Source organism: Antechinus flavipes, chromosome 2 (genome assembly GCF_016432865.1).
Source record: "Antechinus flavipes isolate AdamAnt ecotype Samford, QLD, Australia chromosome 2, AdamAnt_v2, whole genome shotgun sequence".
Taxonomy (NCBI): Eukaryota; Metazoa; Chordata; class Mammalia; order Dasyuromorphia; family Dasyuridae; genus Antechinus; species Antechinus flavipes.
This window is the reverse complement of record NC_067399.1, coordinates 343,920,498-343,947,854: the sequence shown is the minus strand read 5'-3', so window position 1 is coordinate 343,947,854 and position 27,357 is coordinate 343,920,498. Positions and strand designations below refer to the sequence as shown.

Sequence of the window (27,357 nt, the reverse complement as noted above, 5' to 3'; positions counted from 1 at the left end):
ATGTTTAAGAGCTACTTTATACAACAGATAGGAAAGAAATGTATAAGGAAGTACATATAAGGCACTATAGTCCAAAAATATAAATATATTAAAGATTTTACATATTAATGGGTGATAGTTTGACAAGGGATTATTTGAATATATTGGAATAGTATGCATTGCTATCTACTTTAACTGGAATATTGGCAAAGTCATCCATTACATAAAATGCATTTCTTTCTCATTTCTTCTTTTTGACATTTTTTCCTCTTTCCCAATCTAGATTAGGTGTCATGAAATTTTGCTTGATCTGTCCAGTTTAAAGTGATTTTTTTCTTGTAAAATTTTGTGAGAAACCTTGCTATTTTTTTCTTTGCTTCTACTATATATGTATATTTTTAAATTATTTGTATACATATTACATTTCCACATAATAGAGGGCAGGAGACTGTAATTTTTATCTTTTTATCTCTAGTACCTACTAGTTCCTTGCTTCAATTATAGATGCTTAAAGAATGTTGAATTGAAGTGATATCATGGAAGATAGTTTTGCTGTCCCATGAATTTTACAATGATTATAAGTCTTACCATGTAGAGTAATTCTGATTTTCTTATTTTTGATTAATGTTGTAACTAAAAAGGAAGTATTACATTTGTTTTGTGATTTTAAAATTGGTTTTCTTCTTTGTCACAATTTAACCTTTTTTCTTTTTTGGAAAGAATGTCTATAAACTAGATTTTTTTTTTTTCTTTCACAGTGCACTTCTATTTAATGAAATAAAATACATTACTTCAGTAGAAGACTTTGAGAATATAGAAAATGCTATGAAGGGAAAAACAAATATTGCCCTCATATATGTGAGAGCAATTGGAACACCAGGTACTGAGTAAAAACTTTTAATTTTGAGGTATTATATTGGGATAAATGTGTAGGAGATAATTAAAATAGGAAATTATGACCCCAAATGTCAAACTTTAAAATATATTTTATAGATCATCTACTTAATAATTTTGTTACTGTGTGGCATTTAATTAATATTGACTAATTATAATGAGTTCCAACATTTTTTCCTTTTTTCTTTTCTTTCTTTCAAACTTAAATACAAATAGAAAAAAAATTTACAGGTGCATAGCAGAACATGAGAGGATTCAAAATATAAAGCAATAAATTTACACTTCAAGAAAGTGTATGTAGTAAATGGTACACATTGTATTCAGTTGACCATTTTTTCTTTGTATCCTTGTGAGTTTTCTTTTGTTGTCTGCTATGTACTTTTTACTTTATCTTTTTTTTCTCTGTCCCCCAAAGAAGACTACAGTTAAGTGCAGATATATTTACATATGTGTGTATGTATATATGCATAATACACACTCATATGCATATGTACACATATACACAAATAGATACATTGATATATACACATACATAAAAATAGATATATATAATCATACATACATAAACATATTCATATGCATCTGTGTAAGACCGTACTATGATTGTTTGTTCTCTTTTTCCTTGAAGGTGAATAACATCTTCACATGTCTAAGTCTTTCCAAATTTTTCAAACTCTATCAACTCATCATTTCCTATATTATAGCAATTTTCCAGCCTTATATTATCTATTGTAAATAGTCTAAAACAATATTGAGTAATATGGTTGACATGTAGTGTAATATCCCTATTTTTCTCTTTCAATTAAATCTATTTTCTTTAACTTCAAAATCATGATTATTACCCTGATTTTTTTACATAATAAATTCTACTCTTGATCTTTCTTTTATGTTCATATGTATCTCTTATTTGTTATCCTTCCTGATTTCTCTGTTTTACTTCTATCCACTACTTTGCTCTTCTATTATTTAATTTACCCTCCTCCAAGAATACCCTCCTTTATTCTCTCCCCTCCCCATCCTTTCCCCTTGCTCTCTTGTTTCTATTTCAATTTAGAAGATTTTTATAGCCTTCCAAATGAATATGTTACATCCTCTTTATCCAATTTCCATCCATCTATGCCATCTTATTTTATTTTCATTAATCTATATACCCTTCTATCACACACCCTTACCTTCTTATTTCTTTCTTTATTTAGAAGACTTTTATTCCCTTCTAAATGGTCAGGGTTCCCTTTAATAATCCCATCATTATCCTCTTCTCCCTCCCTATCCCCTTACTCTTTTATTTCTTTTTGAATTTAGAAGGGTTTTTTAAAAATTATTTTTAAACACACACACACACACACACACACACACACACACACACACACACACACAGTTTCCTCTTTAACTTATTCATGATAAGAGTAGGATTCCAGAACTACCAGCCCACCTCTCAGTTTAATTTCTCTGTGTCAGTTTTTCTTTACCTAATTTGTAAAAGATTTTTAATTTTATCTCATTGGTAAAAGATAATTACTCTTTTTATATTTTTCTAAATGGTTTTGTTTTTTAGTCACATCATATTCATCTTTATCCCAATTGTTCTTTCAGACTACCCAATTAGTAATGACAGTGTTTGAAGTATGGTTTATATTTCCACATATAAAAAATAAGCAATTTGTCCTTATTAACTCCCTTGTAATTAGTATTTGATATTTATCTTATATTTCTGTTGGAACTTGGGGAAACCTGGCAAAATTCACTGAATGCCTTTTTTTTTTCCATTCAGGATTATGCTTAACTTTGCTGGTTTGATATTTTCCAACTCCAGTTCTTTTGCTTTTCAGAATATAGTGTTTTAAGACCTGTGGTCTTTAAATGTAACTGCTATTAGATCTTGTGTAACTCTAATTGTGGTTCCAATACATTAATTTTTTTTTTTTTTCATGTTGTTCATAAGATTTGCTCCTTGATCTGGGGGTTTCAGAATTTGGTTATGGTGTTTCTCTAAGTTTTCCTTGTAGGATGACTTTCAGATAGTGATTGATGGTTTGTTTGTCCTTTTTTTTTTTTTTTTTTTCTATTTCTACTTTCCTCTCATGTTTTTACACTTTAAGACATTTTTATTTAATTGTATCTTGTATTATTGTTTCAAGGTTTTTTTTTTTTGAAGATACCTTTCAAGTAGTCTGATTATTCTTATTTTTTTCTTCTTGATCTATTTTTGAGTTCATTTTTTTCTTATGTTTTACATTCTTTTCTATTTTTCCATTTTTTGTACTTTTATTTTATTTTTTTTCTTTTATTTCTTGGTTTCTTATAACTTTGTTGACTTTCCTTTATCAAATTTTAATTTTCAGAGTTGTTGACTTTCTTTACAAAGTCGTATTTTTATTGGATTGTTCTTATTTTTAAAAAATTTTTCTTCACTCTCCCTCATTAGATTTTTAAGAATTTTTTTTTGAGTTGTTCTATGAAATCTTTTGGGACAAGTGACCAAAAGGTAGGGGGTAGGAGAAGCTTTTTTTTTTTTTTTTTTTTTTTTTGCTTCACTGTCTTCCTCTAAGGATGAACTCTGGTCTCTGTTCCAGTGGTGACTGTCAGTGGTTGTGTTCTTTTCTCCTTTGCCTGCTGATTTTTTTTATTTTTTATTTATAGCATCTTGTTATTATAATCATCTTTAATCCTGAGGTGTGGGTAGATGGTGTGCCTCTTGGCTTCAGATCCTTCTTACTGTTATTTTTTGAGCTGTGTTCTGTACTCCTTTACCTTTCCAAGTAATACCTAGGCCCCCCCTCCCCCCACTCCATCCTACCCTCTTTTTGGCACACTGTGCTGGAAATGTTCTTGCTTGCTGAGAACCCTCCAGGGGCTATAATCTTCATTTCCCTTTTCTGGACTGAAACTGAAACAAAGAACTCAGTACTTTCGCCTCATTACTTCTGCATTCACCAAGGGAATGCTCGTTCCTTCCTTCTCTTTTGGTCTTTTTTTTATTGTAGGTTCTCTTTTATTATGTCTTTTGGATATAGACCCAGTAATAATACTGCTGGCACAAAGGGTATGTACAGTTTTATAATCCTTTGGGCATACTTCCAAATTACCCTCCAGCAAATCCATCAACAATGTATGTGTCCCAGTTTTTTCACATCCTCTCTGACATTTATTATCTTTTCCTGCCATTTTAGCCAATCTGATAGCTTTGCCCCGAAGTGCTATTTTATCTTGTTTGTGGAGGAAATATACAGTTTTTTGCTGTGTTTTACCATCTTCTCAGAGTCACCATCAGAGCGGAATTTCATCTTAAACTGAGATTGGTCTCTAAAATCAGCATGAAAAGAAAAAAAAAACCCATGTATTGTCAAAATTATACTCTGAAGGAAATCTCCAAATTTAATTGATTTTGACAAGTGAATAATGGGAGTAGGCAAGACATATCCTAATTTTAGTCATACTCATTCAATGTAATAGCGGGTAATGGAATTATCTAAAGTAATTGTTCTTACTCTCCCTCTTCCTCTTTCCCTTCTTTCCTCTCTGGAGTCAAGAAATGTTAAGTTTAAATCTAGCCCCAAGTTTTACTGGCTGTGTGATTATGGGCAAGTCATTTAATTTTTCTTTGTCCCAGTTTGCTCAACTGTGAAATAGAGTTAATAACACCTACCTTTTAGAGTGGTAATAAGAGATATTTTAAAAGTGCTTAGCATAGTACTTGTCACAGAATATATGCTTAAAATGTTTTTTTTCTTCCTTTTCTTTTTTTATATGTATAATTCAAGTCAAATATGTTATGTGACTCTACTACCTACATTTTATCCTAGAAATTGCTATTTGTTATTTATTTTTCTTATTTTTTATTTTATGATTATTTATTTTTTACTACTGCTTTATGAGATAGGGCAATATTATTTTCCTGTTTTATAACAATAAATTGTATATTATAAACTGTAGAACAAAGGTTTTTTTGTAGCAATTTTGAGACTGACTTATATTTGTCTGATTATATCATTGTACATTATAGGAGTTAATTTTTTTAAATTGTGTGTTTTTCCTGGATAGAATCATAATGAAAAATTTGTTGTGTTCTTTTCCCCCACAAACCTGTTTATTGTAAAATGGCTATACATAGCATCATAAAAATTTGTGTAAGAGTTCCACCAATAGTTATCAAACTTTTTGATCTCAAGACCCTTTTACACTCTTAAAAATTATAGAGGAATTCAAAGAGTTTTTCCTTTATGTGAGTTATAGTCATAGATCTTACCATATTAGAAATTAAAATGGATAAGATTTTAAAATGTTATTATTTAATAAAATGTTTTTACTTTAAAATAACAATAAAACCCCATTATATATTAACATGATTTTTTAATGAAAAATTTATGAAATTTTATAAAACAAAAAAAAGTAAGAAGAGTAGAATTGTTTTATTATTTTATCTAAATTTAGTATTTCATTTCCATCCAAATACATGTAAAAGCAATTTTCAACATTTGTTTAAAAATTTGAGTTCCAAATTCCTTTCCTTTCTTCCAACCTCCCTCATTGAGAAGACAAACAATTTGATAAAAGCTATATATGTGTAGTCATGCAAAGCATATTTCCATATCAGTCATCTTGTTAAAGAAAACACATCAAAATAATCCCTCTCCCAACCCCCAAATAAAAGAAATTTAAAAAGTGTGCTTCTGTTGAAGGTCATAGACAGTGGGGGAATTCTGGGTGAGGTATAAGACCCTTCAGCCCAGAGGGAACCTGCTAACAATATCTGGTTCGGCTCCCCATCTCGCCTAAGGGCTCTCAGCCTTCCTGAGAAGTCAGGGGGCGGTGACAAACTGTGTTGTAATTGAAGCAGAGTCATACCAGGTGGAAGAGGGATACTGGGTGACAAACTACATACAACAGTAAGTTGTTTATGTGGTCCCACATGTGCAGTATATACTTGGTATATGCCCAGTGTTTTTGTTACATAAGGTTATAAGGGTATAAAACGGGGAAAGTCCTTGGAATAAACAGATTCCATTTTCCCACCATCCTCTGGAGTCCCACCTCATCACTTTTCCACTAGGACAGTATATTTTAATCAACCCAGTGTGAGGGCTCTAGAGACAATGGTATGTTTATCACCCCAAGCGTGGGGGGCTTTAGAAAGCAACAGTACGTTTTATCACCCCAACTTGGGGGCTTTAGAAAGCAGGACACAACATGCTTTAATCTATATTCTCTGGGGAATGGATAAAATTTTAATCACAAGTCCTTCAGAGTTAGTCTTGGATCATTGTATTGATAAAAATGGCTGTCATCTACAGTTGATCATTATGGTGTACAATGTTCTTTTGGTTTTACTCATTTTACTTTGCATCAGTTTTTTCCAGGTTTTTCTGAGAGCATCTAACTCATTATTTCTTATATCACAATAGCATTCCAATGCTATTACAACCGTGTACCACAGATTGTCCAGCCATTCCTTGATGGGCTTTTCTTTCTTTCTTTCTTTTTTTTTTTTTTTTTTGCCACCAGAATTGCTCTACAGAATTGTTGTCAGTTATTGTCTCTATTTCCCCACTTCCCATCCATTTGTCATTCTTCTTTTCTCTCCTGTTAGTCAATCTAATAGCTGTGGGGTAATACCTGATGATTATTTTAATTTGCATTTCTCTAATTAATAGTGATTTAGAACATTTTTAAATATGACTCTTTCTATATATACATATATGGAAATATATATAGTATGTGTGTGTGTGTGTGTATAGTTTTGATTACTTCATCTGAAAACTGACTATTCATATCTTTTGACCATTTTTTAATTGGGAATGACTCTTATTTTTATAAATTTGACTCATTTTTCTATATAATTGAGAGAAGAGGTCTTTATCAGAGAAGCTTGCTTCAAAATTTTTTTCATGGTTATGATTGCTAATTGCTATCCTATTCTTCCATTTATTCTGTTTTCTCTTTCCTCTCATTCCTCAAAAGTGTTTTGGTTCTGATTACCATCTTTTCTTCTATGAGCACCTTCTCCTCTTTTCCCTCTTCCCTTCCTATTTTCCTGTAGGGAAAGATTGATTTCTATGACTAATTGAGCATGTATATTGTTTCTTCTTTGAGCCAATTCTGATGAGAATAAGGTTCAATTCTGATGAGAATACCCACCACCTCCCCCACCTTCCCCTCTACTGTAAAAGTGCTATCTTGCCTCTTTTATGTAAGATAATTTATCCCATTCTACCTCTCCCTTTCCTCATCTCCTAGTATATTCTGCTTTCTTACCCCTACATCTTATTTTTTTTGATAGCATCCTATCATTTTTAACTCAAACTTGTGTTTTCTGTTTAATTATACCCCTTATTGCCATAATAATAATATTGAGAAATTTCTTATGAAGTACAAGTATCATTCTTCCCATTTAGGAATATAAACAGTTTAACTTTAAATCTCTTATGATTACCCTTTCCTGCTTACCTTTTTATGCTTCTCTTGAATCCTGTCAATCAGATTTTCTATTTAGCTGTCTATTTTCTATTTTCTATTTAGTCTTTTCATCAGGAATAGGTTAAAGTCCTCTATTTCATTGATTCCTATTATTTCCCTTTGAAGGATTAAACTTGAATTTTCTAGATAAGTATTCTTGGTTGTCATCCTAAACTCCTTTGCCTTTTGGAATATCTATTCTAAGTCCCCTGATACATTAATGCAGAAGCTTTTAAATCTTGTTTTATCCTGATTTTGGTTTCATGGTATTTGAGTTGTTTCTTTCTGACTGCTTGCAATATTTTGCAGTATTTTCTCCTTGACCCAGGAGGTCTGGAATTTGGCTGTAATATTCATGGGAGTTTTCATTTTGGGATCTCTCTCAGGAGGTGATATATGGATTCTTTCAATTTATTATTACCTACTAATCTTGTGTAGATATGGCTAATCATTGAACATCTAATCAGAATTCTTAATTCTTTCAGATTCTGTTCAGATTTCTTTCTTTACATTGTAGAAATTTTTCTTCAGGTTCTGTTTACTTCACTTTGCATTAATTTATACAAGTCTTCTTTAGGTTTTTCTGAATTCATCCCTCTCATATTTCTCTTTTTCATATTTCTTATAGCATAGGAATAAGCTATTATATTCATAGACTTTTATTTGTTCATCTCTCCAGTTGTTGATTTCTTCTTTGTTCTTTGGTATACCAAAGGAAGCCACTATAATTATTTTTGTGTACATGGACCCTTTTCCTTTTTCTTTGATCTTTTTGGATTATGAGCATTGGGATGGGATTATTTCTGGGTAAGAGAGGTGAGTGTCTGTGTCAGGCTCATAGAACTAGAAAGAATCTATCAGGTTTATGAAAATAGAACTGGTAGGAGCCTTTGCTTTGAATTTAACTCTCACAAACAGGATATCAGGATCATGTCATATCAAAGATCATGGCATTTCCTGTGGAGCGACTAATCCCCATCATGAGTCAAGGAGAATTGTTCTATACTGCCATCAATTTAGTTTTCTTTGGCCTATTCTTCATGATTTCCTTCTCCCTAAGAGCTCTCTGGGAGGGCGAAGGAGAATACAAAATCTTTGCCTCAGGAGGGGTCTTTAAGGGACTACCTCCCTTATTCTGTGGGAATTGGTTAGGTAAACACTTTTTTTTTGAAAACTCCTTCTTATTGCTAGGTAAGAAAGCCTTTCCAAAAAAACCATCCCCTGGTCTTCCAAGGAGAAGGCCTCCTGGGGAAGAGTGGTACAGTCATCTCTCGTTACTTGTAGTCAGTTCTAGATTATAGTAAGCACTGGGCTAGAGTAGTTCCAGTTTTTGTCATTGCATATACTCATTCTTCTGCCATTAGGATTCTAAGAGTTGCTTCACTTCATTGCAGACCACTGAATTGAGAACAGTAGTTGCAGAGACAAATTTCCTGACATCCCAAAGTACAATGTAGTAAAAGTGATTCATTTTCCTATATGAGTTGAACCAAATAATCACCAAATTTTCTTCCAGTTCTGAAATTCTGTGCTTCTTTGCTCTTAAGTTCCATGCTTTTTACACCATACTACTTTTATTGTGAGGCAGCAGCTAGGTGGGGTGCAGTGGTGCCTGGAGTCAGGAAGACCTAAGTTCAAATTTGGCCTTAGAGATGTAATAGCTGTGTGACTCTGAACCAGCCACTTAATTATGTTTGCTTCAGTTTCTTCATTTGTATAATATATTGGAGAAGGAGATGGCAAACCACTTTATCCCAGAAAACTCTTAAATGGGGTTATGAATTGTCAGATGACTAAAATGAGTTAACAACGAAACCCCTTCATTGTCCAATTTGGTCCATTGTCTAGACTAGTTTCTCTTATCAGATAATAGTTAACATTTTATCAATAATTTGAAGTATAGATGGGATTCTTTTAAAATTTGAGATGACATAAATATGGGGCAACATAGCAGACTGGGTTTCAATCAAGAACCAAAAAAAAGACTTCATTACTCTATAACAATGATCTACATGTAGTAGAGGTGCTGTGTTTTGCTTTAAAAATTTAACTGCTTAAATGCAGTTCTGGGGAGACATGCTTAGAAAATGGTCCCTATGGAAAAAATCTTGAGGTTTTAGTAGATTTGCAAACTGAACATGATTTATTAGTGAATTTCAGTTTTAAAAAAATCCCTCACCTTTTTCAACTGTTTTAAGAGAGAAATATTGTTCAAAATGAGAAAATTATAGTAATTCTATCAAACCACATTTTAAACATTTTCTTGTCTTTTTGGACGAACTTTGGCAAACTTATTTGATTTTTATAGCCTGAGGATCACTGAACAAATTTGTGTCTTCAGTCTATGAAAGAATATTTTATAATCAAGATATACATGGGAGGGAAAAAGAACAATTTACACAACAACAACTTTGTAAAGAGAAACAACTTTGAAAGACTTAAACTCTATTTTTTAATGACTAGTTACAATTCCAGAGAATTCATGATGAAACATATCATTCACTTTCCAATAAAGAGGTGATGAACTCAAGAGTGCAGATTTAGACATGATATGTTGCTGGACACTGTCTGCCGTGGGCTATGCTGAAGCATGTGCCAATTTTTTGAGCTGTTGTCTTCCCCTTGATAAGTGGAAGCATGTGGGGGATCCTGGTGTTGGGGTTTGCCTCCATCACACTGGGATTCAGGAACTCATGCTGGTTTTCTGAGGCAGGGCTTATTGCTGCCTTTGCTGGGATGCTCGGCCTGGACTGTCTTCCCTTTTTACACAAGTGAGACACATCTTTCTTGATAGCCTTTCAAGTTTCTTTCAAAGATTTCTTTCTAAAGGTTCTTTCACCCTGTCTTTTTTGCTGGTCCTGCTATTCCAAGATTTTGGGGGGTACTGTTTTATGGTTATTTGGAGGTGAATGTGGGAGAGTTACAATGATTTCCTGCTTACTCTCTTTTCTTATTTGGATATTTAAACTCATTTTCCTTTCTCTCATCCTTTTTAGAACATAGAGCAGTAATGGAAACTGCTTTTGTACATGGTACTACATATCAATTTGTATTAACTACAGAAGCTGCCCTTTTGGAAGGAATGGGGTATGTATTTGAGATATCTGTCCAAAATGTTTAACATTTATTCGCTTATTTTAAAACAGTTTTGGTGTTTTTAATTTAATTTAATTCAAAATAAATATTTTAAAGAAAACCTAAGTTTCTTCCTTTGAGAGAAATGTATGAAAGAAATTTGAAATATTTTTTTCTTTAGAATATTGATTAACAAATAAAATTTCTTCTTTCTCAATAGAGAAAGCATTTTTTATAAGACAGAGTTCAAGACAATAATTTAAGCATCTAACTAAAGCTTGTTGAAATATTTAATCTGAATGACCTACTAGGGATACCAGAAACTAACCAATTACCTATGATTGCCCAGGAAATCATTGAACAGTTATTAAACTACTATTTATTTTCTAGTCTAGCTTATAGTTATTTTTCTGACTAGAAAAGTTGTGTATAAAATAAAATTACTTTACATTCACGTGTAATGTCCTGGTTAGCTTTCTGGAGGTCTTGGGACCAGTCTTGGTCTCAGCAGAATAATCACCACAAGAATAGTCAGGAATAAAGTCCAAAGTCTTTGTTATCTCCTTCACAGTCTGTCTCCTTCTCCTGGGATTAGGCTAGCTTTCTGGGGGAACTTCAGATGTGCCTTGGTCTTCTTAGTGGAGGAATACAGGAGGCAGGAGAGCCATCAGGGTCTGGTCAAGTCTTCTCTGTCTCTGCTGAGTTTGTCCCCAGTTTATATACTCTATTACAATTATATCATTACAGTATACTGAATATAAACCCATCATTATATTGCTAGGGAACCATTATTTGTTGTAAGATTAAATCAATCATACTGAACTAGAGAACTATTAATTACCATGCTAAACTAGGTAACCATTGTCTTCTCAATTTCACCAAGTTAACACTTTGTTATAGGATTAAATCAGTCATACTGAGCCTTAAGTATATTTCTCCAGAGTTCTGGCCTTATAATACATTCATGTAGCAAATTATAGTTTGCAGAGCAATTTTCTTGCAATATCCTATGTGTATAGTAAAAGCATTATTGTTTTATCAATGTGAAATTGAGGCTTACAGAGGCCTTTGACTCTTTGTGACTTTGAAAATAATATGGTTCTGGTGACAGCTAGTTGGTGAAATGGATAGAGCACCACCCTGAAGTGAGGAGCACCTGAGTTCAAATTTGGCCTCAGACACTTGACACTGCTTAGCTGTGTGACCCTGGACAAGCCCTTTAACCCCAATTGCCTGAGTGAAAGAAAGAAAGAAAGGAAGGAAAGAAGGAAGAAAATAATATGGTTCTTAAGTATCAACCTAGACTTTCTGATTATAAGTCCAATTTTTTTTTCATTTATCACAACTTGGGACCTTTTAATTTTTCTCTTTTTGAAAATGAATTTACTCAGATTTCAGTTTTTTTGGTAGTCACTATCAGAAAGGAAACGATTCCTATAGGTTTTTGACTATTAGTATATACAAGTATATTAGTAGAGAAGAATGGGATAAGGAAATACCTTATACATGAGACTGACATAGATGTGTATGAGGGAACAGAAAATAGTGGTCAGAAAAGGAAACTTTAATCTGGGTAGGCTATCAAAATTAGAAAAGGATCTCAAAATTAAAAAAAAAATACAAAAAAAAGTAGGGACACTGATGGGGGGAGGTTAGAGAGGTGGGGCAGGAGAAAACCATCCCAGGACCACGTACTAAGTAAAAATTAATCTTCCTGGAACTAGGATTAGTCTCCTCATTTTGGGGGAAGGGGAGCTTGGGGTGAAATTTAAAAATTAGAAACATAAAACATACTGGAAAAATATAAATTAATATAACAGTAGTAGTCACGATATGGAACAGTTAAAGAAAAGTTATTAAGTGACAGGAGAAAAATAGGCAAAGAGATACTAGGAGCAGAATGGATACAGGGAGAGAACCAGCTAGAGGAAGAGGGAGAGAACCAGATAGAGGAAGAGAAAAATAAGGGCCAGCATTTCTTATTCCTCTAATCCCTAGTCTATCTCCTTCCCATTTCCCCCCACTGTGTTTCTTCCCATTGTCCCTCTCCATCTCCCTCAGTCTGTCCTGAAGCTTAGTCCAAATGTCTATTAAATACTATAATAGTAGATTATGCTAGAGGATCATTAAGCTCTCTAAGGAATTAATTTTTTGATAGAAAAGCATTCATTGAAATAAAACTATTTTTGAGCTATTTTGTTTTATATTCAAGTGAACTGTTAAACATAAAGTAAAACAATAGTCGTTATTAAAAAGTCCAAGGACATAATTTATTAATTATGATTAGGAAATAATTAATAAAAATGGGAGGTCAGTGACACTCTCAAAAGCCAAAGAGAAATCTTGGAGGTTGCCAAGATTTCAATACCCTTGGAAGAATGAGAAATCAACTCTAATGAAAGATGGATTTATTCTAATTAGGGGTTGGAGGACTTGACTTTGATTATATTACTCTCATGTCTATAAACAGGCTCTTCTCACCCCTGCCTGAGGTAATCTACACAAAAATCTGTTCTTTACCCACTATTACCTGAGTAATTAGTGGGGGTTATGGTAAGAATTCCATCTTTAATCAGGGCTGTTTTCTCAGTTGGGTGGGGTCCTTCCTAAGATAGCACTGTTCTTCAGAGGTACTACCTTGAAGTAATAACCAAATGAGGAAATAGGTGAAGGAGGAGAAAGTCCTGGATTTCTCCTTGTTAGTAATTGGTAATTAATAATTATTTCTTTCATAGTTGCTAACTTCTATCGCATTTAGATATACATCTCCATATAATATCATGTTTTCATTGTTTCAGATTTTGAAGTTTTAAGTTTAAGATTAGAAAGTTTATTTATACTTTATTGCATGTTTTTGTTTAGTATTTCTCAATGAAAATACTACTATAAGTTTCAAAATAACGTACCTAGAAAATGATACTTCATTAAAATAAATATCTCTTGTTCCATTGTTAGATTTAAAAATTGTCTTTTGAAAAAGAACTCATTTGCAAATTGGTAGAGAAAATTAATATTGGTTAGAAAATCTTCAAAATGTTAATTAAAATTGTTTCTTTCTCTGGTAAAGGATAGTGTAACACAAAAAATGTTACTTTTATGTTTATATAGAAGTTTTTGTCTTTTTAACAAAATCTATTGTGATTATGGAAGACATGGAGCCAGAAAAGAACCCTACCTTACTATTGAAATAATGTATCTTTCACACATACACATACAAGTATATTAAAACTTAATAAATATGTTTATCTGTCTTTCACTATTAGGGCTGCAAATTCTGATATGATATCTGGAAGTTTTTTCTTCTTTCATTGTAAACTTGTCTTAGATTTGACTCAGAAATGCCAAAAAACTCTATTAGAACAGCCATTGACTGTATTAAACATTCATCGATTTCTCAAGCTGATGGATGCACCTTTGTTGGTATGTATTAATGATAAATCACAAGTATGAATTCAGAATATTTTTATTTCATGGATATGAGTCTAATCTAGATGAATTTCTTTTACAGAGTTATTATTAGGCACATTTCTTTCATTTATGTTAGGATATTAGATAAAACTTTTTAAAAGTGGAGTAACGAATACTACTTCTCAAGAAATCTAGTTATGATACCTTGGAAGATAATACTGAACTCTGTATATTTTTGAACATAAATAGAATATATGATTATTTACTTGGAATATATCTAGATAAATTCAAAGTAATTTCAAGGAGAAAGTATTAAAAATTGGCAGGGGATTAGAAGAAACCGTTGTTAACAAAAAGATCCTTAGGCCCATAAAGGAACCTGAAATGAAGCAGATCACCAATTAAATGCTGATCATCAATTAAAAGCATTTATTGCCTGAGAAAAAGACTTGTAGGGGAGAGAAAATTTTACTGGGAAGCAAGGAGGGAGAGAATTCTTAGTTGTTTTAAGGGGAGCAGAAAAATGATGAGATTTTATAGTTTCCAGACGACTCTGTGCAGGAGTAGAGATTAAGAGAGAGGACACCTGTAGACACAGTAATCTGGGTAGCAGGATATTTAGAAAATTCTGAGCAAGATCTTGAATCTGCAGCTTCTGCTCAAGCTTGCTTTTGAGCTCATCAAGGCTGGCAGTTATATACTGCCAAATTTGGCTAGAATTCACAAAGGATCACCAATATGTCAAGCAGTTCTTAGCCTTAGAAATCCTTTTGATTGAATGGTTATTGTGCAACTACATTATCCTGCTACTTTTTGAAGAAGGGAAGTTCTAACATATACTTTAGTCATTACAGAGCCTCTATTAATAGTGTTTAGAAAGACCTCATGTAGGAAGTAGCATCTGAAGTGGGCTTTATAAATAAAGGTAGGGATTCTAAAGGTAAAGCTAGGGAGAATGCATTCTAGATAGGGGGACCACCTGTGCAGTGATCCAGAGACAGGAGATGTTATATCTTTCAGAGTATATGACAGAGCTATCTAGTCAGGTTAGAGTAGAGAGTACATGAAAAGGAAAGTAATAAGAAATAAGACTGGAAAGGTAAGTGGAAGCTATTATATTGTTGAGGGCTTTACATTTTAGACTGATAATTTTGTATTTTTTTTTTCTAAAAGCAATAAGAAGCTACAGAAAATTTATGGTAGTGAAATGGGCAGATTAATATTTTTGTAATATTAAGTTAGCACCTGTATGGAAAATGGGATACAGAAACACTAGTTGCCTAATACCGGGTCTGTAGAATTCTTTGTACCACATTTTACTTGTAAACTTTGAGGAGCCTCTTGAAACACCTTAAGTGATAGCTTTCTGCAGAAGTTCCTTTTTGAAGACCTAAAAGATTATTGTAATGAATTAAATTATGGTGTCCTAAATAGTATTATATGGAGTCAAGAGAAATTTATCACTTAAGTACTGCAAGAATTCACTGGGTTAAATTTTAGTGATGGAGACTATGAGAAGTTATTCTGAAATAGGGTTTTACTGTCTGTGTTGGAATTCAGACCTCAAGTATAACATTAATCCCATGGATTGGGGGAAGACCATCTTCACAAAAGCAAGACGCAGTGATTTCATGCTTACTTAGAATTTATTTTTGTATGATATATAAAGAAAAGGTATGACTTTGAACCATCATTCACTTCTTAGAGATATTAGTTTAGTTGTTAGCATGTTTTCTGAGGTATGTCATATTTTGACAGAATTTTTGTAAAAAATTGGATGATAGCACAGAAGGGTATTTCATAAGTTTTGCAGTTGACACAAAGTTGCAGAGACATCTAAATATTAACAGAATTAGGGTCCTAAAAAAATTTCAGCAGGATGGAAAATGGATTAAATCTATCAAAATGAAATTTAATGGGGATAAACATATTTTGGAAGTTATTCTATTGTTCTATTATTCTAATTTATTTTCTTAAAATGGTTAAGATAGCAAACAAACAACAAAGAACAAGGACTGGATAATAATATATATGTGTATATATATATATATAATTTAAAAATAATGCTTTTAAGGGGCAACTAGGTGGTACAGTAGATAGAGCATTGGCCCTGAAGTCAGGAGGACCTGAATTTAAATCTGGCCTCAAACACTTAACACTTCCTAGTTGTGTAATCCTGGGCAAGTCACTTAATCCTAATTGCATCAGCAAAAAAAATAAAAATAAATAATAATAATAATGCTTCTAGTTTACTATAAATGTCAAAGCACAAGCCAAAAGTATGATATAGTTGCATATATGCAAGAAAGAGTCAGAGAGAGAGAGAAAGAGAGAGAAATTAATATAGTATACAAAGGAGCTCATAATACCATAGTCATCCATGCAGATTAGGCTATATGTAGAATACTATGTTCATTTTTGAGTGCCTCATTTTAAAAGGAATGTTAACTAATTATAATATCACCTGGATGGTGAGGAATCTTAAAACAATGTCATCAGAAGAATATTTCAAGGAATTTTGTATTATTGCCTAGAAAAAAGGGCTTATGAGACTTGATAGAGGTCTTCAAATACTTAAAAGATTGTGGAAAAGGAAACTTCTGTATTTGAATTTGGAACTGGGACATCTGAGGATGGTGCTAGGACAAAATAAGTTACAGAGAGGCTGATTTTTAAATTAAAAAAAAAAGAACAAAATTCTTAACAATCAAAGCTTTCATACATAAACAGAAGGAATGAGCTGTCTCTTGTGAGAGCAAATTCTCTGTCATTGTAACTGTTCCAACAGAGGCTCAGTTATCATATTAGAATTGTTATAAAGAGGATTCCAATCAAAGAAATTGGGTTAAAATGGAAGCTGTTCTAGATACTTTTAATGAGGTTTGTCTCATTGTCTCATTGTCTCAGATTTTGTATTCTGTGATTCCAAATCTTGCAATGAAAATGTGGTGAGTGTATGCAGTCTGTTGCATAAATGAGAATTTACTCTTAGAAAGTAAGATTAAAAAAATAAAAACAGGTGTAACTGAAAAGGAGGTATGATGGTTAAATAACAATAGTAAAAGATAAGAAATGGATGTCTTGAAAGTTCCATTGGTATATTATCTAAGTATAGACCCTTACCACAGCAAGGAAAATTTTTTAAATTTCTTCTCAAATTTATGATTTACACAGAAGGTTTTCCCTTCCTATCTCAAGGTTCTCACATCTCCCTTTCTCTTTACTCTCTTAAATGAGGACTTCATCTTTTACCTGAATGAGAAAATCAAGGTCATTTATTATGAGTTTGTTTTCCTGCCCCCTTTTTTAAAATCCCTAAACACCTTGACATCATCACCTGTTTTCTCTTCTCCCAATTTTTCTTGCTAAGACCAGGTCCGTTATGATCCCATTTGATTCCATAGCCTATCTTCTCAAACAAGTTGCCTCCTCACTCTCTCTAATTTAGTGACTTTATCATCTCATTAGTTTAATTTTTTACCTTATACAAATAACTAACTAGACCCAGTTGACTCATATCATCATCAAATTGTATGAGATGGTTTCAAGCTCAGCATGTTCAAAATAGAATTTATCTTTTCCCCAAACATTTCCCTCTTCCAAACTTGGTCTGTTTCTATTCAAGGCACCATTTTCCTCCCATTCTACCAAGTTTGCAAGTTTGGTATAATCCTCAACTCTTCTTTCCTTATCTCACATATCCAGTTAATTGTCAGATTTTGCCATTCCTGTCTCTTCAAATCTTTTACATCCAACATCTTATCTTCTCTCTACTTAACATAGCTACCATTTTAGGTTAGGCCCTCATCAATTCTTGACTACCTTATTGCAATGGTCTTTTAATGATTTTTCTGCCTCAAATCTCTCTCCTCTTCAGTTTATCCTGCAAATAGCTGTCAAAACAATTTACTTAAGCAGAGATCTGATCATATTCCTTACTCAATTAAACTCTAGTGGCACCTAATTGCCTCTAGGATGAAATATAAATGTTTGTGTGTGTTAACTTTTAAATTCCTTTATTACGTACCGGATTGTGTAATTCTTCCATTATAATGCAGTCACATGCATTGTCTCTATTCCTCACATGTGACATTCCATTTCTCATCACCATGGCTTTATACTATCTCCTAGGACTAGAATTTATTCTCTCCTTGTCTCTCCTTCATAGAATCTTTTCCCTTCCTTCCTCCTTTCAAGATGCACGTCAAGTTTCACTTTCTGTCAAGTAATCAATAAGTCAAATGTTTATTATATACCTAAGATTTGCTGGTTACTATACTAAGCACTAGTGATAAATTTGCATAGACTAAAATGATTCCTATGCACAAAGAGCTTACATTTTAGTGGAAAAGATTAATACATATAAAACATAGATAAATTAAGGTAGATAAATTTAAAAAATAATAAATAAAAATTACATATACTTTCTATATGTGTATACATGTATATATAGATAGTTATTAAATATAAGGTAGTTTGGAAAGGAGGATATTATATGGAATGCATGCTACATAAGCTTCAGCCTTTCCTGATTCCCCAAAATAATATTTCTCTCCCTTCTTAACTATCTTACATTTATACTTTTTATGTTTGCTGTATAAATTTACATATATATGTATACACACACACACACACTCACTCCCTGTTATAACATAAACTCCTGAGAGAGTAGGAAGTTTTAAAAAATCTTTGTAGGGCTAACTTATCACAATTCCTAGCAAGTATTAAGCATTTATTAGAGTGTACTTGTTGATTGTTCATTGTTTTCACTATAACTCCTTAAAGCACATGACAGTGTTTTTACTCACTCTCCTAGACTCACCAAAATTTTTGGTAGCCATTATCTGCTGACTTCCAGGATATTCTTTTTCTGTCTCTTATGAATTTAATGCCTAGCTCAGTCTTAATCTCTTCCCCAACCTTTGCCTCTATAATAGGAGACTTCAACATACATACTGATATTCCTTTAAACCCTTAGGTCCTATGGTCTTTTCTCATGAAAAAATTCAATTTCTCTACTCCACTTTACAGATACATCTTTATCTTATGATCACTTAAATGCTCCATTTTTTAATTTATAGATTCTGAAATTGACTTGTCTGATCACATTTTGTCAGACCATCCACCCTTCTATTGGCTACACTTCTCCCTTCCTCATCTTGATCTCTTAGTGAATCACTTTAACTGTATATCCTGTCTTTTTCTCTTGAAAACTTTGCCTGTTATTTTCTCACTTTTCTTGCTTGTCTAAGCCTCAATTTTAGGTTGCTTCTAACTTTATTCCTACTCATGTGCTGTTGAACATAGCTGTAGAAAATCACAAAACTGTGTTAACTGTATTCACTGTAAACGTGCTCTAAATAATCTCAACTGGGCCTTCAGTACAAGGCAATCTTTTTACACTTTCCTAATTGACTTATTATCCCACTCATTAATGTGTCTTGTTAGACGTTTTCATCATTATATGTCTTTGACTACTAACTTTTTTGGGGAGAACTTTTAAAACTGAATGAGTTTTCTCTGAAAGCACAGATCTATTTGAAGAAATATGTAAATGTTTTTCAAATGCTTATAGCAGTATCTTTTTATATACATTTTATTTTTTAAAATAATAACCTTTTGGGGCTGCTAGGTGGCACAGTGGATAGAGCACTGGCTCTGAAGTCAGGAGGACCTGAGTTCAAATGTGACCTCAGACACTTAACACTTCCTAGCTGTATGTCTCTGGGCAAGTCACTTAAACCAATTGCCTCAGCAAAAAAAAAAAAAAAAAAAATAATAATAATAATAATAATACCTTTTATTTTCAAAATATATGCAAAAATAGTTTTCAACATTCACTCTTGCAAAGTCTTGTGTTCCAAATTTTTCTTCCTCACTTTCTCTCACCCTCTCCTCTAGACAGCAAGCAGTACAATATAGTATATATTGTAAAGAAAATACATAAAAGAAAATACAAATTATTATAATTTTATATATATGATTCTTTATCACAATTTTAAGTTTTATATTGTGAAATCAGGCTTAGAAAAAATTCTGTTAATGTCATATTTGGTTCACAGATTCTTACCTTTCATAATGGTTAACAATTTTTATTAATGCTTAAATTTTTATAAGAATAGCAATTTGTGTTCATTTTAAATTTAAATGTAAAAACCTTTAGAACAAGAGTACATAATAATTACAACTTACTCTTTTTCTTTTTTCTTATAAAGACTGAAATTACTGAAGATCCTGAAAAAGTTTCAACTATTCATCTCCAACTTGGTTTGCCACTGATTTTTATTCTTAGTCAGCAAACCACCTATGAAGCTGATAAGAAAATCGCAGAAATAGTCGCTTGGCGCCTTCTTGGAAAAGCAGGAATCATATTGCTGTAAAATTTGATTACTTTATATCAGAATGTTTTCATGTATAAATTTAAAGCATTTTTTTAAATGGCAACCTTTGTTACTTATATATTAATTCAAATCTGTAACAAATAGAGATAAATCAATAGCTATCTAGTTAAACTCCTTATTAAGATGAAAACTCTTCCCCCCCCCCCCCCAAAAAAAAAAGAAAAACCAAACAAACCCTGTATCACCATGATAAGGAGGAATTCTCAACTAAAGTTTTATGAGGAAATTTGTGTTATTTGTTAGTGATCTTTATCAAAATAATTAGGCATTGTTTACAAAAACATTAATTTGACACTATGTAGATCTAGGATGATTGATCTTTATATGAAATGACTTAAAGATTGCTTTCTGTTTTGAAACAGGGACTCCTCAGGTTTGAACATCCCTGCTCATGCCAATGTCATCATCAAAAGACCAAAAGCGGTTAGTCATTATTATTCTAAAATTTTGCTTATTTGTCTTTATAGATAATAGTCATTATTATTCTAAAATTTTGCTTATTTGTCTTTATAGATAATAGAAACATGTATTCAAGCTTATTAATTTTGGGTTTTTTTAGGTCACTTAAATTCTCCATTTTAATTAAAAAAAAAGAGAGCTATAATTTAAATATTCTCATATCAATAGAGAATCTGTTATCAAGTTTCATTTGTTAGTAAGGCCTTTTGGAAATGTCATTGTACTGTTTTGGATGATTCTGAGTAGGAACTATAACGTTATAATGTTAGATTGTTGTTTTTTCATTATAGCAATTTTAATTGGTGTAAGTATCCTTCCCACCTATTTCCCATTTTTTAAATCAATAATTCATAAGTAGATCAAGTTTAAATTGTTTTCATTATGTACTATATGTTTTTCCTCATTTTATACCTTTATTTTTTTTGATTTTTAGGTTTGTAGTACAAAGATACCTGATTATAGAATGACCCAACTCAATCAGTAATGGTTCATTTCCTGTCCTTTTAAACATGACAGATTTCATTTTGGAAGATTTTTTTTGCTGCTCATAATGTCCATTGCCTTCCAATTCTTTTCTCAGTTTCATACTAACCCTTTTATTTTTTCCTAATCAGCTCTTCATCACAGTCCCTAAAGCAGTTATTAAAAAACTATTCTTACTTTCTCAAGTTATATTCCTTATAATATCCCTATACCTCTTGGTAGAGGCCTAATACTTCCCTGAAAAATTTGAAAACATCTGTTGAAAGTTTCCTTTTAGCCAATTCCACATTCCAAATTTTTTTTTTTTTAGCATCATATCTGTGTGGGACGGGTGCTAGATCCCCTTTCCAAATTAACTAATCAGAGACATCTTCAAGTACAAAGAGAAAGCATTTATTTAGTCCCTATAGGGAGAGGCTTATGCACACTTGGGAAGCATCTCAAGTCCCATCATGTGCTCAACCTGACAAGCCAGAAGCAGTAAAGCTGGTTAAATAGCAAAAGACCCAAGTCTTTTCATTGGATAGACTAAAAGGAAGTAACCATCATTGATCAATGGTCACCAATGTTGTCTGCTTCCTGTGGGTCACATCATTTCCTGTCACTGATCTAGGGTCTTGTCCTTTAGCATCTCTAGGCCTAGAGATGATGTGATTTCCTGCAACCTAGGCCCAAGACCTGATCTTGTGGCTCTGCAGACCTCTGGGAATAGAGATCATGTGACTTAGGCTTAAGCTTTGACCTATTCTATCTCATAGACTTTTTTTTTGAGAAAGCTTCATCTAGTCCCATTAATATCCCACCCTTTGTTCTAATCTTGTAGGATGAAGTAGTCTTTTTCTTTTTGGTCTTTGATCTCAGTCCCTCCCATTTCTAGGGGTTTCCTCTTGTTTCTCAATTCCTTCAGTAAAGCCCAGTTGAATGATGCCACTTAACTTGTCTGGGGAGATATGCTTTTCCCAGGAGGTCCTGAGACTCCGAATTTCCCTTCTTTATAGATCAAAGGAGACACAGTTTTACTCTTCCCCTTTCCCTCCATCAGTAGCCAACTTTTAAGCTTTTTTTTTTTTTTAACGTAAGTATTATTAGATTTATAGTTGTAGCAGAATACATGATAGTCATGAAAAATTTCCATCTTCTGTATTCATTAAATTTACACAAACATTTTCTGACATTTTTCCAGTTCTTTCTTCTTATTATCTTCTGAGTTTCTTAGATAACCTTAGTCTTTATTCATGGCTCAGTTTCTTTTTTTTTTTTTTTTTTTAATAAAATGGATTAATTTGTTGTTCTTAAAAATTTTGCACAAAGTTTTTATTAATAAGTAGCAAATATTGTTTCAGAACCTGGGTCATTATACTTCTAATATTCCTTATTTAAGTTTTATTTTATTTTTTCAATGAAAAAAGTTTTCTTCTTCCTATCTTCTCCCTCTTCCCAACCTTCTTTCCCACTTTAGGAAAGAAAACCCATGTAACAAATGTTCATAGTTTGACAAAATGAATTCTTGAATTGACCATGCTCAAAAATTATTTTTTAGTCTGTATTCTTTCTATCAGAAGAAGTGGGCAGTGTGTCTTTCAAAATTATTTTACTTGACTGTTATTGTTGTATAAATTTTTCTCCTGATTCTGCTTACTTCACTTGTTCATTTATATTTTCTCAGGTTTCTTTGAAATTGTTTCTTTCATCATTTCTTAGAACACAATAATATCCTATCATATTCATATACCATAATTTGTTTAGCCATTCCTAAATTGATGTACACCCTCACAATTTTCACTTCTTTGCTATCAGAAAACAATCTGCTTATAAATATGTTCATACATATGGCCTCCTTTCTTTGATCTCTTTGGGGTATAGATTTAGCTGCTAGCTTTAAGTGCTCAATTTTTAACCAAAAACTTAAAATTGCATTATTACATAAAAAACAGACCAGAAATAAATTTGTTTTTTTCAGAAACTACTAAACACAAATCAGCTACATCACATCATACTTTTTATTTTATGAGTAATAAAAAAACAAACAAACCCTGTTTTATTTTTTATTTTTTAAATTTTGTTTCTTGGCTAGGGTAAACAATGATTTCTAGTCTTGTTTCCAAATTCTTTCTGGCAATATCATTTATCCCGATTTGAAATACCAAAATTGGATAGTGATTGTTGGATTAAAAATCTCTGGGAATACAGCAAAGCCTGAAATTAGCTAACCTAGTACCCCCACAGCAGAGAGTCATCATTGCTTGTAATTAGTTTTTTCCTCTGATTCTTATTTGATGATAACTTTTTTTTGTAACTTTTGGAAGGTCTATATACTATTCTAGATACTTGGGATATAAATATAAAGGCAAGACAAGCTCTACTCTCAAGAATAATACATTTCACTAGAGACTACAACATATTACAGGTAATGATGCCCCAACAGATATTTTCTATATGGGACAGTTTATATGATGAGTACTTTTTACCTCATTTCCTTTTAGGGGAGTGGGTGGAATTGATTCACTATGACCATGCCTTGTTCTTCCCTTTGGGACTCCAATATGATTTCTTGAGGTTACTATTCACCTTTCTTGACTGGAGATAGAGAAAAACCATACTCCTCTGGTGCAAATCTGTAATATTCTTCTCGAAAATATAATCTTTTCTGGGAGCAGGTTTCTTGGGGGGCTTCTGGAGGCAGCCTTCATTTCAGTTCAGTGTAATCACCCCAAATGCAGCCAGGAGTTAAAGTCCAAATCCTTTATTGTCTCTTTCCAAGTCTTGTCTCTTTTCCTGGAGCCCGGTTAGCTTTCTTAGAGGCCTGTCTTTCTCCTTGGTTTTGAGAACTTAAGCTGCCTTCTTTGGCTTGTGAATCTCCTCGACTGAATCCTGGCTGAGACTCAGAGCTTCTAGTGGGCTTCTATTCTTTGGCCCTGAGAGGCCCTCCTTATATATGCTCTCTTAAAGGTGTGAATCTTATGAAATTATAGTAAGTACTAAATACATGTAAATTAGAGAATCATTATCTCATCAATTCCACTTACTTAACACCTTGTAAGAATCCTAACACAAACTAATTTTTGCTTACAGAAAATGAGGTTAGTTTATGAAGGTTTTAATCTAGTACAAAAAGTTCTAGTTCCTCTCTTTATTTGCAAAACAAGAAACTTAAATAAAATTCACTTAATGTGTTGAGCTCCCTGGTTATCATTTGATTGTCAAACCAAAAAAGGAGTCTCCTAGGCAGTTGAATCTGGTGTAATCAATCATTTGTAGATTTTTCCCTCCCTCAAACATATTTTATAGCAAAAATGCCAACATGCTTTTTATTGTGTGGCAGGTGAAAAATGAAAGGAAACAAAGGTTCGAGCTATTGAGCATTTTGATATATTAAGCAGTGCCAAATGCCTAACAAATTAGGACCAGCTAAGGGCTGGACCCTAAATATAGGGTAAGACAGACTTTTAAAATTAATTAAAAACAAATAATCAAATAAGGACAGTTAAGATGAAACAATACAATATTAGATAATCTGATTTCTAATTAGAGGAAAAATTAGGGACTTTCCAAATTGGGAGGGGGAGAGTACAATTCCCTGAAATCAGAAAGGGATCTGTCCCACACTTTATAGACACTGTTTAGTATCTCTAAACATTCAAAGAAACACAGAAACAATTACTGATTAGTCAGTATGGAGTCATTATTCAGATAAGACATGAGTTGCTTGAAATTTATTATTGTGAGAAAGATTGATATATTTGGATTTTATTGAATTTCTGGTTAGTACAATCTAGAATCTAGATCTTCAATTAAGGGTCTCCAATTAGCAGGTAGAGAAATCCAATTTCCCAACCATTAAGGGCTGGTTTCAAACAATGTAATAAAGTTTTCTCCCACTTCCCATAATAATTCACGGGACAGATTTGGATTAGACCTGTTATTGAATAGAAAGGAACCTGAACTAGCTGCAGAATTAAGTCACAAGATGGAGTCTGTATGTTTCATTCAGTTTCCACAATTAATCACTTAATCCTTTTAGTTCCCTCATTTGCATACAACAGAAAAAGAGAAGGGAGAAACAGCAAATTCACTGTTTTGGATTAGACATCATTCAGTTACTTTCTGTGTGGTTCTTTCAGTAAGCTTAGTAATGAGTCAAGGAAGGGAAAATACTTCAGTTGTTACAAGGCTTAGAGTTAGTAACATCCTATATTTTTTGTTACTGCTCTTCCTAAATGTCACTTGCAAAGTAAATACAAGGGACTTTTTTTTTTTTTTTTTAGGTGGAGGTAGCAAGTCCTCATGAGGAATAGGTATAAATTGTATAGTTTTTAGAAAATAATGTAAAATCTTTCTTATCTTTTAGTTTCTGAAAGCATATCCATATCATCTTATTGGTCATATCTCATGTGTGTAACTACCCATTATTTGTTGTTCAATAGTTTTTCAATTGTGTCCTGTTTCTGACCCTGTTTGGGGTTTTCTTGGCAAAGATACTGGAGTGGTTGGCATTTTCCTTTTCTAACTCAGAGGAAATTGAGGAAAACAGGATTAAGTGACTTGCTTAGAGTCATACAAGTTGGAAATATTTGGGGCTAGATTTGAATATAGGAAGCTGAGCCTTCCTGACTTTAGGCCTGGCACTCTTGTCTACTGTATCACCATAATACTTGTTTATAGAGGTGTAATATTCACTGTTATATTGCTAGGGTCTTCATTTATTTTCATATTTTTTCGGAACAGGGATTTTTTTTCCACCTCATAATAATCAAAATGACCAATTAGCTTCCTTACCTACCTTAATCCCTTTTCAATCTTTTTGAATCTTCCTGGCTGTCTTGTCAACTGATTTGATAGAGGTAATTTTTATATCCATAAAAAGTAGTGATTAATGGAATTGTGCCAATCTGGAGATTTGTATTTATTAGAATATCAGATTTTGTCCTTGAGCACTTCTATTAAACTTTTTAATCAGTAGCTTAAGTGTTTTTTTTTTTTTAATATTGTTTGTGAAACTGGGATTCTATTTGAATTTTCTCATCATTTTTTTAAAATTAGAGTTTATAGATAGTAAAAATATTGTGCTAAATGGGAAAAATATATCACTTTTTTCTTTGCTACATGCTTAGAGGTCACATAACCATTTGGTATGTATTTAATTAAACAAACTCTTAATTATATGAACATTTTAATATTTTCAGGGAATACCAATTGACTACTTGGTTTTACATGATGCTAGTTCAATAATATCCCTTGTGGAAAATAACACATCTGTCCAAAATAATGAGGCAGCTAAGGAATATGAAGAAGATGAAATGGAGACGCTAAATCTAGGTAATGCTTGTTGTGATTTTTTTCTATCATAATTAAAATTTGCTTTGAATCCTATCTGTTAATTTTCCATAATAAAATATATTTATTTTTAGTTCTGTTCATTTACTTATAGAAAGATCTTTTGAAAAATGAGACTTTTAAAGTCAATAGTTACGATTTTTTTTTTAACTGTAATATTGATCATTGTCCACTAGACTATGATATGTATTGATTGTCTTGTCCATAGATTTTCAAAAAATTTAATTGAGTATCAGTTCTTTTTGATTTATGGCCTTTTCCATGGTGTAGAAACTTCTGTGTATTTATGGGAAAATGTTTCCATTAGAAGGTCCTAATATTTAATTTTAATCTTTTAAATAATACTGTCTTCTGTATATCATATGATACTTTAAGGCTTACAAAGAGTTTTATATATATTATCTTAGTTGATCCTCACTATAGCTCTTTGAAATAGATACTATTATTATTTATGTTTTATTGAAAAGGAAACTAAAGCCTATAGAGTTAGAAATTCACACAGCTAGAAAGTGTCTGAGGTGGAATTTTAACTCAGGTTTTCCTGACTTCTAAGACATCAAAGTCATACCTTGATACTTCACTGTGGCATGGATATGACCTTGAGTTCTTTTTTTTTTTCAATTTTATTTTACTTTCAGCTTTGTATTTTCTCTTTTTCCCTTACTTGTCCCCTCTTCCCATAAACCGAGAAAGCAAGAAAAATAAAAAGCCTATTATAAACGTATAAACTATAAACACAGTCAAGCAAAACACATTTCTGCATTGGGCATAACTAAAAAAAATGCTTAGTTCTCTGAATTCATTGCCTTATTTCGTGGTCAGTAGCTTATTTTATCATGAATACTCTGAAATAACGATTGGTTATCACATA

General features: G+C 32.3%; 1 protein-coding gene across 3 annotated transcripts in view; it reads left to right on the top strand.

Moving 5' to 3' along the window:
- The window catches only part of TXNDC16 (thioredoxin domain containing 16), a 117,210-nt gene that overhangs the window by 38,105 nt on the left and 51,748 nt on the right, over window positions 1-27,357 (top strand). For all 3 annotated transcript variants that reach the window (XM_051977947.1, XM_051977945.1, XM_051977946.1), the window contains exons 7-12: window positions 738-859; window positions 10,323-10,413; window positions 13,665-13,821; window positions 20,025-20,185; window positions 20,573-20,633; window positions 26,336-26,468. In XM_051977947.1, coding sequence (XP_051833907.1) covers window positions 738-859; window positions 10,323-10,413; window positions 13,665-13,821; window positions 20,025-20,185; window positions 20,573-20,633; window positions 26,336-26,468 — 725 coding nt within the window. The remainder of the gene's footprint in view (window positions 1-737; window positions 860-10,322; window positions 10,414-13,664; window positions 13,822-20,024; window positions 20,186-20,572; window positions 20,634-26,335; window positions 26,469-27,357) is intronic.